The following is a 16,376-nucleotide window of genomic DNA, read 5'->3' as shown; positions in this document are numbered from 1 at the left end:
ATATTTTTAAAAATAACTTTAGAAAGATAAATATTAGAATAATTTCCTAATTCTAATTTACAAAAAAAAGAAGATAACCAAATATTATTTATTCCTCGTATTAATCCCGTCTTACCGCTTCCACAGTGTCCACAGTCGCGAGCGGGACCAGAAAGAAAGAACGTTAAAAATAACATTTTTTTGGTGCAAATTGTTGAAAATACCCATTATGGAAGTGGATGGCTGAAAATACCGTTTTGGATACGTATTTGTCATTTGAGTCTCATGTTTTGTACTAGATACGCATTTGTCAAATGAGTATCCAATTTTTTTTTAAGATACGTATTTGGCAAATACGTATCCCAATGGTAATACCCAAACTACAAATGCGTATCTTTAATAATTTTTTTGGATACCCAATTCTCAAATGTGTATTACACTTACCCAATTATAAAATAAAATGCGTAACTAAAACGGTATTTTCAGCCATGTATTTTAGAAATGGGTATTTTCAGTCATTGCACCCAAAAATGAGTATTTTTAAACATTACCCGACCAGGAAAGCGTTTGTATATTTATGTAACAGAGAGAGAGCGAGAGAGAGAGAGATGGCGCCATTGCAAACCCTCGAGGTGGAAAACCCAATTATCGATTCCAATTTTCAGCAATTTTGTGCTTCTCACCACATTTTCTCAGGTACTTATTGTTCGTTTATTATTATATTCATTAGGCTTTGTTTGGTATCAAATTTATTCTGATTGTTTACTACACTGTAATATAAGCAATTTGTTAAGTTAAAACCTTCTTATTTTCTAATTGTGCTTATACTTTTCTCTTTTTTTAAAAAATTGAGTCGTAACTTTACAAATATGTCTAAGAAACAGAGCACTTGAACTATCCAACGTTTGAACTATCCATTCGTGTTAAATTGTGCTTATACTTATTTCTTTTTAACACGCACAATTATTTACCCGATTTAAATACCTGAACACACACAGATGATGCTTCTGTTGAGCTTTTAGTACACTTGTCTCACACTACCCTTGTTTTTTTTAATTATTTATCTATAACAATAACAAAAAACAAAAGAGTCCCTTGCATTTTGGTGGTCAATATTTGCACAGAGTTTTTAATGTTGTAGTTGTAGTTGTAGTTTAAAGTTTTCAAGTAGATGAGTAAAGATTAGGCCATATTTCAAAAGAGTGACTCTAAGGGGTCATTTGTTCAATCTTAACATCATTTTCTGAACGGTTAAAATTTCTGAATGATTAATCAATCTGAATCGAACCAGTAATACCATTTGATAAAAAATTTATAAAATTTTCTGAATGAAAGAAATTACAATATTTTAAACTGAACCTTATTATTTGTTTTTTTAATATTTCACCAAATCAAATCTATTTTATTATTTAAATATAAATTGTCAGAGTAGAGTAGGGCTAGATGTATCAAATTGGGTACCAAAATTTGGTCCCAAATGACTTCACAGTAGTGACGTGACAATACGGGGTGATGATATTGATGAAATTAACGTGGATGTAGGGGTCCACTATTATTAATTATATTAAATGATTTATAACCAACCTGTGCATAATACGTGGTATTTGAGATACAATTTGGGTACCAATTTCGTACATCTAGCATTATTCAAATTGTTATTATATGTTATAGTAAAATTACATTTTACATTTAAAAATTTGAAGTATATACACGATGATAATAAAATTAAATATTTTTTATTTTGTAAATTTTTGAAAAGCGAAGCTCTAAAAAAATTGAAATATAAAAAATTATTTCATTTATACAAGGTTGTTTTTTTTTGACAAATATAGTTTAGAGCATTATAAAAGAGAAGCTGTTTTTATAAATATTCAAGGATAAAATATAAGAAATATTAAAGACACGAGGGTCAAGGGAGGCGCTTGATTTCTGGATCGTTCGGTCGAATTGTTTCTAAGGACAGGTTCAGAGGAATTTTGAGTCGTCCAGCGCTTGGATACGACAACCAAACAAGTTGAACGAAGGAATTGTGACTGGTTCAGTTCATTGGGAATGGTTCGATGGTTAACAAATGGGGCCTAATCTTAGATTTACGAATAGGAGGTCATAGTTTATGTTAATAAGGTTGCCAATTGCCATAGTTTAATGATTTAGTAACATAAAAATTACGCCCCAACAATATTATATAGAAATACAATAAGTTAATAATTTAAACAATATTTTTCATAACATATAAACATATAGATGTATATCAAAATTTAAAAAAATTATGTTTGAGCCAAATTCAAGTTCAGGTTTAACAAAGTCGAGTTCGAGATGAGAACCTGAAAACTTGGCTGAACTCAAGATTTTATCGAGTTTAATATTTTGTAAATGTTAATTATAAAATCATAAATACTCTTTTTTAAATTCATTAAAAATTATGTTCAGCGATTTGTAGATCTCAAATTAGAGCCACTTTTTAAAATTCGTTTCAACTTGGTTACAGATTTAAAAATTTTAAACTATAACTACTATTTTGAAAAATGCAATTGATTTTAAGGTTGATATGCATGGTCTGTATATAGGGTTCCGGTTCCTAGCATGTGAAATTGTGAATGTCAGGACCTGTTATGTAACATATTGTTACCAGCTTCAGAACAAGTTATCAAGCTTAGAATTATAACGAATGTTTATTCTTTACCGCTCTCAATTAAAGTGGTAAGCTAACTTGCCTCACTAAATAACGACGGTTTATGTTAGTTGAAAATTTCTATAAATCTTTTCAAAACTCTAAATTATAACATAATTTTTAAAATTAATTATAAATATTATATATTAATTATATCATGTCATATCACCGTCGCATTTTTAAAATTAGTAAGAACATTTTCAAAAGTAAAAAAAATTAAAATATATATAATTTAAAATAAGTATTGTTTTTAATTGTAATGTTTCGAACAATACCTTCTGGTTTGTTCCACATTCTACTGTTTTGTTCTCGTGCAGTTGAAGATTTTCTGTTTCATGACATTTACAAGTTACAGCTTTCCACAAAACAACACTCCAATTCAGAGAGATTAGAGCAGGTCAAATTTGAGTTTGAGAACCTATATTCTTCGGACATCTAGTATGCACGGTATTTGATATGATGTCCACTTTTGTGTCAGCAGGGAATCACTGTGATTCTCTCAATCATAGAAGGTCAGCATCAACCGTGGTTGAACGGAATGGAGTTGTTGGAAGAGGCTCAAGGAAATAAACAAAGTATATCAACAGGATATGAAAGGTATCTTAAGACAGAACTTGGAATATTTTGTGTTGACACTGGTAATTTTATCACTAGACGTATTGAAAACCTTTTATTTGTTACATATTATTATTATGAAATGAATAGGATTGATATGCTACTTCAAGGAGGATTATTCCCGGGAAACCTAGTAGAGGTAGTGGGTCCATCATCATCTGGTAAAACGCAAGTAAGAATTTATCACCTATAAGAGTTAGTTTAGCTAATGCATTATGTTTCGAGGTCCTTTATAATATGGTTGTTATTTATTTATATATAATATCGGTACATTTATATATTATCTTGTCTCACTAAAAATTATATTTATTGTGTCAGATTTGCTTGAAAACTGCTGCAAATGTTGCATTACATAGTGGGGGTAGTGTCATATTCTTTGACACGGGAAACTCATTCTCACCTAAACTCATTGATAAACTTCTTGGCCAGATCTCAGATTCAGCTATAATGAAGGTCAGATAAATGACTGTCCTAAGTTAGTTAAGAAAATAGTTGATGGACTTTCCTATAAAGTATGCTGAGTCTGCTTGTTTCATTACGGTAGTTGCAAGAGGTAGACCTAAGTTAGGCATTGATGCTAATCTGCTTACAACTCAGCTTATCGCTGTATTACTGTACAGTGTTTATAAACTTGGTAAGACGTAGTAGGCTTTGCAAATCATTTGGCTAACAAATTGGCAAGCATGGAACAATTATATCAAGATTATTAATATGAAAAAGATGGAGAGAGTCGTCATTTTTTTTGTAGTATTGTGTCCATTGGATCCTTTTAAAAGATTTAATGCAAATACTTATCCTAATAATTTACACACTTCTCCTGCCCCTTTAAATTTTATTAAGTATTTCTTTTTCAGATTGAAGAAGTTCGTCAAGAGGTGATGAACAAAATAGTTTGTCGGTCTGTGTTCGACATCTTTGTTCTAATCAATCTGCTTCATCAGCTAAAATCCAACTTGAAAAATATGGTATTTTCAAAAAATCTTACAATTTATTCAATTTTTCCAAGTTTCACCATTATATTTTTGGCTTTTTTTAAATGTGCAACTAGAATGTATTTCAAAAAATGTAGGCAGGCTGCTCAGTTCAGATGCTTATTGTCGATTCAATATCTTCACTCGTCACTCCAATTCTGGGCAGTGGTGCCCACGGTATGTACATTTATATGATACTACTTTCTAAGTACATGAAGCATTAATATGTTCTTTCTTTTTGTTATGAAAAGGGGTAAATTTTTATAAACCAGTATTGTTTTCTTGTAAAGTAAGTATACTTTCTTTTTTAGCACAGGAAGTGAAACTTGAATAAATGTTGTCAAAATCTACAGATTAAAAGTCCGCAATCTATGAAAAGTATGTGAAAATTTTAGCACACACTCCATGTGTTGCAATGTTATAACCAACATTAAGAACGTTAACAGAGTAGTTACTATTGCCATGATCTTTATAGTGGCATGATAAATACTGGATCAGATTCATATTTAAACATTCTTCTCTATTTTTTCTGCCAGACTTCGATTTCTAGAGTTTGTTCAGTCTTGTAATGAAGAAAATACATTTTATATTTTACAGCAACGTCCTTCTTATATGTGAATTTCTTATCTGATTTTTCTTAATTAATTTTGCATGCAACCTTTTATAATGTTGTAAGTCGGAAGTTTCCATCTCATGTGACAGACTTCATGAAACACTTATACTGAACTATACTTTGTCGTCAATGTCAGTCATGTATTATAGAGCGATATTCCAGATTGCATGTAAATGCAGTTGTGCTACATTCCACTAACATATCCTTTTGTTGTGCCCATTATATGACTTATGCTTCTCTCACCCAAATTAACAGTCCTCTTTTGTTTCAGTATGCTAATCAAAAAATTATTATTATTTTTTTGTGCCAAGTTTTATGAAGAAATGTTTTTGCTTTCATAATACTGTGTTGATTTTTTTGTTGAATTATGAATGAGATATTTTTGGGACATCCAAGAAAGGAAAACAGGGTGTTTAATATGAAAAAGAGGCAGTAAATTAAATGGGAAAATTTAATGCATATGGTCTCTTATTTTCTTAGTTGTTCTTGACATACATCATCTTTAAATCTCATATTTGCTTAGGACTAAGCAGCCTACTCCTGATGAATACAATACAGGACATGCTTTGATGGTTTCTGTTGGTTTCTTACTAAAGGAGTTGGCATATGAGCATAACCTCTCTGTATTGGTTAGTGCATTCAATAAGACAAAACTCCATATTCTTCCATGATTACTTTTCTAGTGGGGTTAATTGTCAAGTTGACCACTATATGATTATCAAAGTTTCAAATATACCACTGACAAATTCTGGGTCTCAAATTAGCCAATTTTAAGCGGTGGAGTCTCAAAATGGCGATTTTAAGCCGGGGGTAAGCTGACAAAACCTCAAGACCCAAATTTACCACGGAAAATCAGCAATTTTTCCTGAAAAAGCGGCCAATTTGAGACCCAGAATTATTTTATGATAAATATGATATATTGTTATTTATATAGTGACCGATTTGATATTTAACTCTTTTCTAGTGTGCCTTTGGTGTGTGTGTGATTGTATACTCCTTTTAGCCATCTTGCTTAGTATCCATTAATTGTTTGCATGTCCATCGCCATCAACTTCGAATGTGCTCATGTACTCCATTAAACATATAAACACAGCATGCCTTTTGTCATATATTTTCTAGTCTTTTTATTCTAAGTTTGATCGAGTTGCATGCGATAATGTGCTTCTTGACCCCATTGTTTGCAATTTACTAGGATCATCTAAATAAAGAAGTAATCTCTACTCTCATTTGATCTGTATATGTTGTTTGACTCAGTATCATACCTCCTGTATCAATTGCAAAGTCAATGAACTTGAATGAAAAGAAATTGCTGATTTGATACAGTTTTTTCTTTTTATGATTGTGTACTAAATTTATCCTCCAAGAGCGAAAAAAGCTATCCAGTTGTCTTATAATCTTTAGTTGCTTAGCTGGTGTCAATAAAACTGTTGTGGTGACTAGAGTGCCTAACAAAGACGTATGTATTTAGGTGACCAATCACATGGTGGGCGCAGAGGGAGGTCATCTAAAGCCAGCACTTGGAGAGAGTTGGAAGAATATTCCCCACATGCGACTTCATCTTTCCTGTGATCATAAAAGCAACATATGTAGCATGTGCATACTTCGACACCCATACATTGTAAGAACTTTATTTACGCACTTTGAACTGGAAGTTGTATATTGTTTCTGTTTATTGCCATCTTAGATTGCAAAAAAGGTGATTTGCAACCTTCAGGTATTCTGTGTCCATTGCCCACCTCTGAAATCAAGAAATCACCTTTTTGCATATATATTATTTCTACCTTACAAATTTCTTTTTTATTTTGGCTTTTTTTGTTAGACTGCAGGAAAAGCTGTGAGTTTTTCCTTATGATGATTGACCCACTTCCCGCTCTGCCCTAATTTTTTAGGTAAAGGTTGTAAATCATTGAGAGTATATGATCTTTTTGTTTTTCTTCCCCCAAGGCCACTTCATTGATTAGTTATCTCTTTGGCATGCTTACCCTCCAAGTAAATGTATGGGGATTAAGATAGTATCAGATAAATGGACTCCAAGAAATTTATTTAAAAACCGTCAGTTTATGCCCCTAATCCTAGATTTTTGAACAGTTAATAATAATCATGATATACTTGAAACTTGAGACAACAATCATGTACTTAATGATGATAATCATATATGCCAAGAAGAGAATAATGGTACATTGACTAATCAGAATATCTTGGTCTTCATTTTATTCCAATGCATTGATGAATATTTTGAGGAAGTGTTTGGAAACAACAATTTGCAGCAGCAGCAGCAGTGGATGCCGCCAATGTAAAACATGTGCTGCAGTCAAGTTTTAGTGAAAAGAAAATGATTTGAAGCTTAGAATGACATTGAGGAATTCTATGAGCAAACTATACATAGATAGCATGTTCCAGCATCAGTCAAGCAATATAAGAGTCCAAGCAAAAAGTTAAAAACAACAGCAGCAGCAGCAGCAGCAGCCTACTTACGAAACATATAAGGGTTTTAACTAATGCAATATATCCTTACCCCGAGCAGATGGGGAAAACAGATATTTTTGTAATTTTAGAAAATTTATGCACATCTTGGATCGAAAATTGATTTATAATATCTTGTCACTTGTAGCATAAGAAACATTTGTAATGAAGTCTATGTATTTGTGGGTTATTGATCTTCTAGTCATATGATTTTGAAGGTTTTGAAAGTAATGTTATGCTGCCTCTTATTAAATAATTGGATTTGTAAATTTGTTTCATGTTTATTATGTTTGTTACTAATGTAATGGGAATGAAAATAAAAAATCAGGCGTTTTATCCATCTATTCAAAGATTTTGGACGCAGCAAGTCAGATTGTTGTGATCTTACATGATGCCAACAAAGTTAATGCACCATACTCGTTCTATCATATATCGTTGCAGTGATACTTTTGCTAAAATTGTTTTCATTGCTTTTATCCGTGCTTTTAAACAGGTGACATTATTTTTTGTTTTTCTGGCATGTTTAGTATATGACATTGATAATAACAATGGTTATATGAATTCTTCATGCGCACTTCCATGTAAATATATATGTGCCTACTATAAGGGTGCATATACAGCTTGATATTTTACTATCTTTTTTTTAACGAACAAAATGAAGAATTTATTAAAATATTGAATCGCAACCGGGACAAAACCCCGAACTATCAACTACAACAATAAAAATTAAGCTAACCAAATAACTGTTTTGTTTTCAGATTCTATAACGCATAGAATATTCAAATTCTTTAATCTAAAAAGTATTACAATGATATATCGAGTAATTGAACCTACATCAATTCCGAAATTAATAGTAACACAATTGACATTCACATAAATATCATTTGTAGTTCAATGTTCAAAACTATCAATTATATCAACAGACATTAGAGTAACAAAAACCCCTAAAATACGAATACTTTTTTATTGTGAAAGGTGAGCTTTTCTGATATTCACCACCGTCTCAGATCTGATACAAGTATTACAAATCTCAAAAAATATCATATAATCCCATTCAGAGCGGCCAAAACCGACAACAAATAACAGAATAACATCATAACATAGAATACTGACATCCCAAAAAAATGGGCACAACTAACAATCTTGATAACAAGGTACTCGACAAGATCTCATCCGAAAAGAATTAGATCTTGATTTTATTGAGAAAATGATAGATAAATAAATAGGAGATGAAAGAGCAAAAGAGGGCTTAATCGATTGATGGATGAAAGTTGAAAAATAGAGAAATGGTGGCCAGAACTCTAATTTCGGGAGTCGACTCTCAAAACCCTAATTTTTACTATTTTAATTTAAATATTGTGCAAGAATATTGCTATGGTCAAGTCATCAACACCATTTATCTAAAAACATTTCAATACAAATGATCGGTGAACACTGAGACCACCATCAAGCTGCTCAAATTGTGGCCAGGTCGTTTGACAATATTTAGTAATGCAATGTGCCTTACATTTCTATTCAGAAAAAGTACCATACGTGAGTATGTTTATGAGAGTCGATAAAAAATCAGTTGAGAGTTACAAGAACGACAATTAAACCAGATACAGCTCGCTCTAGGTCCAATTTTACAATTGTGTCAAGAATGCCGCTTCTTTTATTGGACACAGATGCTACAAAGGTGGTGAAATTGAGAATAACCCACGGGATAGCTTCTCGGTACTAGTGTATATGGAATAGTAACACATTTGGATTAGATACAACAGACACAATGTTTAGTTGACTAAAACATGATTGAGTTTCCTGCCAATGCAACTACAAGAGTAAGTAAAAGCAACTAAATATCTTTAAAAGCTAGGCATGTCAGCCCATTGAAAACTGACTTGCACAAATTGAAGAAATGGTTACAAAATGCTCAATGATTTGGACTGCAGGATTTCCTGGTCTTATCCGGAGCATATACTGAAGTCCTGGAAATGAATTGCGTATAAAAAACTATAGGAAGGAGAGAGAAGCCCGCAGAATTTAGACCGTGGCTATTAAAAATGTCCCAAACTGTAAACCAAAGTCCACGCAAGCTGCAAAGAAAGAAAACATGTTATTACTGCACAAGTAACTTTATCAGCATACAGTAACCAGAAGTTTTAAATACCAAAAAAAGCGTTATTGAAGCAAAGAGCCCCTCTTGCAGGAGAGCACCATGACCACCAAAATCTTCTTCGTCAACCTTTAGCAGCATTGCATAATAACCATAAATTATTGCTGAGGAAATAACCAGGAATCTGTAACAAAAATTAGAACCACAAAATTGTCACTGCTGCACTTTTTTTAGTAAAGAAGTTCATGAGATATACACCTCACATAGGTGAATATTACATCCAAAAAAATAATGAATATAGATTGTGACTGAAATTACAAGATTGATGAGCATACTAAAAAAGTGTCAAACTTTCCACCTCTTTGAAAACACAATTTAACAATTTATACTGGAAAATCAAATATTACAGAGATAAGATATTAATACTCTATACATATGCAGGAGGTTAATTATTGGGGCAATGAGATAAGACCTGAACAACCAACAACCTCCATTATAATACAATGAACAATTTCACAACAAAAACTTATTAATCATAAAATCAGAAACAAATTCTCGTGTCCTTTTTCCTTTTATTATCCTCCTGCAAGCCCTCCATTATCATCAATCAACAACAAATTTAAAACAAATTAATTTTTTGAATCATAAAATCAGAAACAACTATTCTCTGATCTTTGAAACAATATGATCGCTAATTTACATCATAAAATCACCAATTTACATAAAGAAAATCTTTTATGGGCTAGTTATTTTGATTCTCATACTAAGTTACCATGTCTTTCGTTGATTTAGTCACTTTCATCAATCATTCCATACTATGTCTATTCATGTTCGTTTAAAATTGTTTATTATGTCCCAAGTATTGCCCAACCATAGAAAAAAAAAGATGGATTGCCACAAATGATGATACCCAGTTCAATTTGATAATATTCCAATAATCAAATCTGTTAATCATATTCATATGACATGAATTATATACGTAATAGAAACCGAAAAACATAACCTAATGAACTAATACCTGTAAATAATTGGGCTTTATCATAAATGAACTACTTAATTAACTCCTATCTTCACATGTATAACAGATAAATTAATTATTTCCCCCCACACTAAATATTTGAAAACTAATTAACACCGTATAGAAGAATCCTTCACTTCCGGTCCCCCATCATAGGCTAGTGATCTTAAAGGGATGGAAAATTATATAGCAAAAAAAAAGAGATGGAAAAATCGTTTTCACATACGAAACACAAAGTTATTTATTTGCAATAGGCTCCCTTGATCCCAAAAAATAGTTTTTGATATGCATAGCTTCTTCAGTTTGCCTACGTCTTATTTATCCAGAATAATTCTCTTTGATTGATACAGAGTTGTTGGTCAATCACTTAAGGTACATGAAGACAAAGAGAACCAGAAAATTAATTTGTCATATATTATTCCTTCACTGAAGATACATGAAGACAAAGAGTATGCACAAACATAAGATAACTAAGAAAGATGTTTATTAAAGAGAGTAACGTTTACTTAATTTACTTAACTTCTTCGTATTTATTGATTATGTAGATCCCTATCCAAATAAAAAAAAGGAGGGAATGCAATTATATACTATAACATAACTTGGAAGTAGAAGGGCCTGGCATCTTATGTTATGAGTAAAAAACCGAGTAAGAAATATACCTAGTATCTGAATATATAATTAACCCAGCCTGATTCTTTCAATTCTATTAGCCTTGGCCCGAAAATTTAGAAGGCTGACAAAAGAAACTTCAAATAAAATTGGCAGAACCTTGACCAAAGGCAGCTGACTTCCATTTGATTATAAACAGCCGGGAGAATTGCATTTTTCACCCCTTAAATTTGGCCAAAAATCAATTTTGTATACGTACTTTCAGAAATTGCAGTTTGCATCTCCCTTCTTTGAAATCAGATTCAAGCTGCACCTTTTTTGCCAAATTTTGTCAATTTTTTAGCCAAAATTATTGTCAACGACAACATATTTTATCTATTCTTAAAGAGAAAGATGAGATATATTGTAGTAGACACCAATTAGGGCTAAATAATTAAGCAAAAAGGGTGCATGTTGAATCGGATTTCAAAGTAGGGGGATGCGAACTGCAATTTCTGAAAGTATATAAAATTAATTATTGGTCAAATTTAAGGGGTGCAAAATGCAATTCTCTCTAAACAGCCTAAACAATCTTATCAGTGTTGTGCCTACATATAAAACACTAACAACATTCCTCGTAAGAAACTCTATCAGTTCTCAAACAAACCAACTTACTTCACTGAAATCGAAGAGATCCCATATGGATGGAATCGGCTGGATGAGGAGACTAGCTCAGCAACTTCCCTACTACAGCTTAACAAAAGCATTGCTTTAATCTAACACCAAATTTTTATTAAATTTCATCAAGTTTTTACCATACAACTTTGTCATAAATCTTGGGATATTGCAAGGCAAGAAACAACATTTTCATACAAGTTTATCCATAGAACTATACTGTCAAATAGTTATAATACTTTCAACTAACCAAAATCTCTTTTATTTTGTAATTTTCTTTAAGCCGACTTAAAAAAAATAAAACATATATCATTTTATTAAATATGTTTCGATCTGATCACTTCTGTTAAAATCCTTTCTTGGGCATAAAAACCAATATAAGAATTCACTTACAACATTTCCAATGAGCCATTTATTATATTCAGTAGGTCCTACTTACTTTATCTATAATATTGTATTTAGATAATCTACTCAAAATACTATTTTCTTAAACTTATCTTAATTATTACCGACTTCCAAACATATCTTGTATGATTTCAATTTTTATTTTATTTTACAATATCAAAATTATAAGATTAAACTTACTAATTTTTAAAGTTTCACTAATCAAAAAGTAAAGCATTTAGATCATAATAAAACTCTAATAGTTATGAGTGTCATATATTAGTTTCTATTGTAGACTTTGTCTATTGTATTTCACAATAAAATGTTTAATAAATTTATAGAATATATAAACATGTAAGAATATTGTGAATAAATGTGTAAACCAAATAAGTTATTAATTTAATTCCACCATTCATAACAACTCACTCAAAGGCCAAAACAAAACAATAGATTCAGATAGCTAGAAGTGGACAGAGCCCACAGAAGTGGGATTGGCCAGATAGCCTCAACAATCCAATATTTGGCCAAGTCCCTTTCACAAGAATCAAGGTGGGATTGGGCTCTACTGGAACTGCTCTTACAGATAATTATTTATATATTCTTACATATTCAAATATTTATTAGTAGCACTACGGGATCTTAAAGAAATTTACAAGCATTAACTTACATGACAATCCAGATGCCACCTATTAAAGGAATTGCTCCCCATATTAACCCGCATAAAAGGGCCACAATTTGTCGAATCCAATGTAGGACATCCCCCAATTGATCCTACAAGAAATAGTGTAATATTCAGCAGTCGTAATTTTTCAAGGAGCAATCCTGCCCATAATTAAGAAAAAAAAAAGTGAACTGCAACCACCGAAGTTGTGAAGCAGTCACATGGCGACAAAGCTTGCATTTGATATAATCTAGTTGCCAAAAGTTATTGATAACCAATCATTTAATTGAACTCCAACTAGTAACTAAAATCAATATGCGCACTTGTTAAGACAGCCTGCAAAGCAATATTAGTTTTAACTTTCAAGAAAAGCTCAAATGGCTGCTTAATTGGGCAATTCAGTATGAAGGTAGAACCTCACTTAAATACCTATTTTAACTTAATCAAATCAAATGACAATCACTAGTAACAAAAAAACCTGAAGATACCACGGCTTAATTCAAAATTGCATCTTACAATAAAATATATACTACACCGCTACCATCTTCAACTCCCCAACTTCATCAAAATATTTGTCAGCAGAAAGATGAATATTAAGGCATACAAAGAAACTCTCATCTGTTGTAGGCGGTTTTGAGTGATACGAGATCCTAATTTTACTTGTACCTAACCGTAAAGGCAGATCTAAAGATATAATTTTTGACCGATTGCCCTAGAGTTGAGTAATTTGGAGCCTAAAGAATGCTCACACTTTCCAAATAAATAACATCAACCATACACATTTGATCACATTGCCAGTTGTTAGCCTTGATCCACGATGTGTGATGTATATGCCATTCTGGATATACAATACGACTGCTATCAGAGTTCAAGGTATAGGTTTTAGAAGAACTGTGACTTAACGCCACCACTCTACTTTCAAGTTTGACCAAAAATCTTTAGATTCGGTTGTGAAAAATTAAGCACCTCTACCTAACTCTTAAAAGGCGAATAACCCATTCCATAACGAGGTTATAATTCAATTAATTTGCCTATAATACTTGCAATACACTCTAATCGAATAATCAATTATAACAAATCAAATTAACAAAGTCTCTAATTCAAGTAAACATAAGTACACTAATAATCAGGGATATAAAAAGTTAAAAACCACAAGTAATAAAAAAAAATAAAGAAAGTGAAGCAAAATAGAAGAATGAAGAGAAGGACCTTGTCCCAGGAGGCATCGGGATCAACCAATTTAGCAAATTTGAAGGGAGAAAAGTGACCGTTCTGGTGCTGCTGTTGATTACTAGTATTCACTTGCTTTGATTTTTTCTCTTTCACGCCCATTCTTAATTCGACCAATCAATGTTATGTTAGTACGAGAGAGAGAGAGAGAGAGAGAGAGAGAGAGAGAGAGAGAGATTGGGGAAGATAAAGGGAGTGTTGACGACGAAAGATGATTGTAGAGTATGATGAGGAGAGAGAGTGTTTAAGTCTGGAATCTTTATTATCGTCGATGCCTAGTTAATTACTCATTCGGATTTCTATTCACTCTCGCAGCCCGATCCAGATACGTTAACCCAAATTTATAATTTTATGTTCGGATACTCCTATTCCATTTAGGAGGACCGCACATGCGGTTTGGGATTGTTTCGTTTAATTCAACTCTCGTTTATCGTGAATATAAAAATAAATTTGGATAATTAAATATATTGTGCTGAGCTTTTATAAAGATTTTATTTTTTTTAATTAAAATTTAATACATATTTTAAAGTAAAATGATTAATTTAATAAAATTTAATACATTTTTTATTAATAAATAAAATAATTAATTTAATATATATCACTGTAGCTTAATTACTTTAACATATAAGTTCTAATTAAACTTAACCCTAAATTTCACCTCACATTTTTAATAGAAAAGTCTCTGATAAAAATTACCAAAATCACAATTTCAAATAAATTAAAATAGGGAGTTGTTAAAATAAATTATAATATTTTAATATTTTAAAAAAAATGACAAAATAATTTTGAATAATAATATTTCTCAACCCGCTAAACGGGGTTTGCTTCCTTTATTTTATTTTATATGTATTTTCTAATTACTAAATCCTTGAAATCGACATCAACAATTTTAAAAGTAAAGTACGATTTCTAAAATTATGAATGTCTCAATAATTAAAAATAAAATTGATTATGTTCTTAAAACTCAACTTGTGAAATAAATTAATAAAATTATATGGATTAAAAAACAAGCGTGCGTATATAATTGTAAGTGAAACTAGTACTTGATCTCTATATAAGTTATAAAATTATAAATTATATCTTAAGATTGGACGATTAAAAAATATATGCTAACTCTTAATGGACAACTCCACTCGGCTCGAATTTGGCTCAGCTCGTTTATAAACGAGTCGATCGTGAACATTTGTTCCGACTCAGTTTTTAAACACGGCTCGGGTCGGCTTGTTTTAAAAAAAAATTATGTTCAACCCGGCTCGGACAGAAGTCGACTCGGTTCTGTTCGTTTACAATTTTAGTCCATTAGCTAATTTTATAAATTTCGGGTTTAGCATGTGCCCAAAGTGTTGTGCAAGACATGCCTGTACAATAACAAGACTAAGTGAAATTGACAACCCTAAGTAAGTTGTATTGTAATCTCAGTTTGTATTTTGTATTGTAACATTTAAAGTCTATAAAAATATCAAAGAGCAGGAGTCTTTTTATTTAAACAGTATCAAGCCTAAGAATTCTATATGGAAGAAGATCAAGAAGATCATGCCTCAGAAGAATTATGAAGAAGTTTGGAGTTGAATAAGTCTGTTTTGAGAAAAATGTTATAAGTCAAGATCTCTACAAGTCACAGATTTCATGTTATAGAGAAGTCATTCGAAAACTCCAGAATGACTTATAGAGAAGTCATGAAAGCTACTAGAGAACTCAGAGATATGGACAAACCAAATTGAAGACATGAAGATTGGAGATATCGACAAGTCATTTTTTCACTAGAGAACTCAGAATTATCGACAAGTCAAATATCACTAGAGAACTCTGAGATATCGACAAGTCAAATATCACTAGAGAATTCTGAGTTATCGACAAGTCAATTAGTCACTAGAGAACTCAGAGATATCTATAAGCCAAAGTGAAGACATGAAGTGGAGAGATCTCGACAAGCTAAATTCTCTTATAGAGAACTCAGAGACCTCTACAAGTCAAAGCAACTATAGAGTAACGAGAGATCTCGATAAACCAATATACTTATCGAGATGTCAAGTTTTCTATATATCAAACTGGAGATCTCGAGGTAAAACTCAAAGTACAAAGTACAGACCAGTTCAATATCCAAGATTAACAATCAACAAAAAATCCAATCAATTGGATTGACAAGTCTACAAAAGGAAGCTTGAGGCGTGCAAGATCAAGGGTGAAGATTAACTGACAAAGGAAGATCTAAGTTAACACAGTAAGCAAAGATATGCTAAGCCAGAAATGGAAGATATGTTTTTCCTAAAATGGAATGATTAGTGATAGTTTACTAAAGTGAATAGCATTTCTTATTATACATTGTGTAAACCAGCAGTTAACTATCATATAAAGTTAACACTGGTCTTTTGTTACATGTAACAATTTAGATTAGAAAAATCTTGTAATTCTTTCA

General features: G+C 31.6%; 2 protein-coding genes across 9 annotated transcripts; one reads left to right on the top strand and one right to left on the bottom strand.

Annotated features, from left to right (window-relative positions):
* Window positions 1-558: 558 nt before the first annotated feature.
* LOC141707293 (DNA repair protein RAD51 homolog 4) lies at window positions 559-7,568 on the top strand. 6 transcript variants are annotated; one of them, XR_012569024.1, is made up of 11 exons: window positions 559-675; window positions 2,968-3,047; window positions 3,132-3,247; window positions 3,356-3,437; window positions 3,584-3,718; window positions 4,120-4,230; window positions 4,335-4,413; window positions 5,408-5,478; window positions 6,318-6,563; window positions 6,669-6,738; window positions 7,120-7,568. XR_012569024.1 is itself a non-coding variant. In XM_074510376.1 (11 exons), the coding sequence occupies exons 1-10, from the start codon at window positions 588-590 to the stop codon at window positions 6,699-6,701; spliced, it is 945 nt and encodes a 314-aa protein (XP_074366477.1). In that variant the 5' UTR covers window positions 559-587; the 3' UTR covers window positions 6,702-6,738; window positions 7,120-7,568. The 6 variants fall into 6 exon arrangements, 2 of the variants coding, with proteins under 2 accessions (XP_074366477.1, XP_074366476.1); XR_012569023.1 differs by having other exon boundaries at window positions 7,117-7,568; XM_074510376.1 differs by having other exon boundaries at window positions 6,318-6,467.
* Window positions 7,569-9,034: 1,466 nt separating this feature from the next.
* Window positions 9,035-14,291, bottom strand: LOC141707292 (uncharacterized). Of its 3 annotated transcripts, XM_074510372.1 has the most exons (6): window positions 14,138-14,280; window positions 13,940-14,107; window positions 12,737-12,840; window positions 11,686-11,757; window positions 9,459-9,588; window positions 9,035-9,384 (listed from the first exon to the last, which is right to left on the bottom strand). In XM_074510372.1, the coding sequence occupies exons 2-6, from the start codon at window positions 14,060-14,062 to the stop codon at window positions 9,346-9,348; spliced, it is 468 nt and encodes a 155-aa protein (XP_074366473.1). In that variant the 5' UTR covers window positions 14,063-14,107; window positions 14,138-14,280; the 3' UTR covers window positions 9,035-9,345. The 3 variants fall into 3 exon arrangements, with proteins under 3 accessions (XP_074366473.1, XP_074366474.1, XP_074366475.1); XM_074510374.1 differs by lacking the exon at window positions 9,035-9,384 and adding an exon at window positions 11,082-11,155 and having other exon boundaries at window positions 13,940-14,291; XM_074510373.1 differs by lacking the exon at window positions 11,686-11,757 and having other exon boundaries at window positions 13,940-14,282.
* Between the last annotated feature and the right edge of the window lie 2,085 nt (window positions 14,292-16,376).

This window comes from Apium graveolens, chromosome 2 (genome assembly GCF_009905375.1).
Source record: "Apium graveolens cultivar Ventura chromosome 2, ASM990537v1, whole genome shotgun sequence".
NCBI classification, from domain to species: domain Eukaryota; kingdom Viridiplantae; phylum Streptophyta; class Magnoliopsida; order Apiales; family Apiaceae; genus Apium; species Apium graveolens.
Note: the sequence above shows the minus strand (reverse complement) of the source record. Positions and strands in the feature narration are given on the sequence as shown.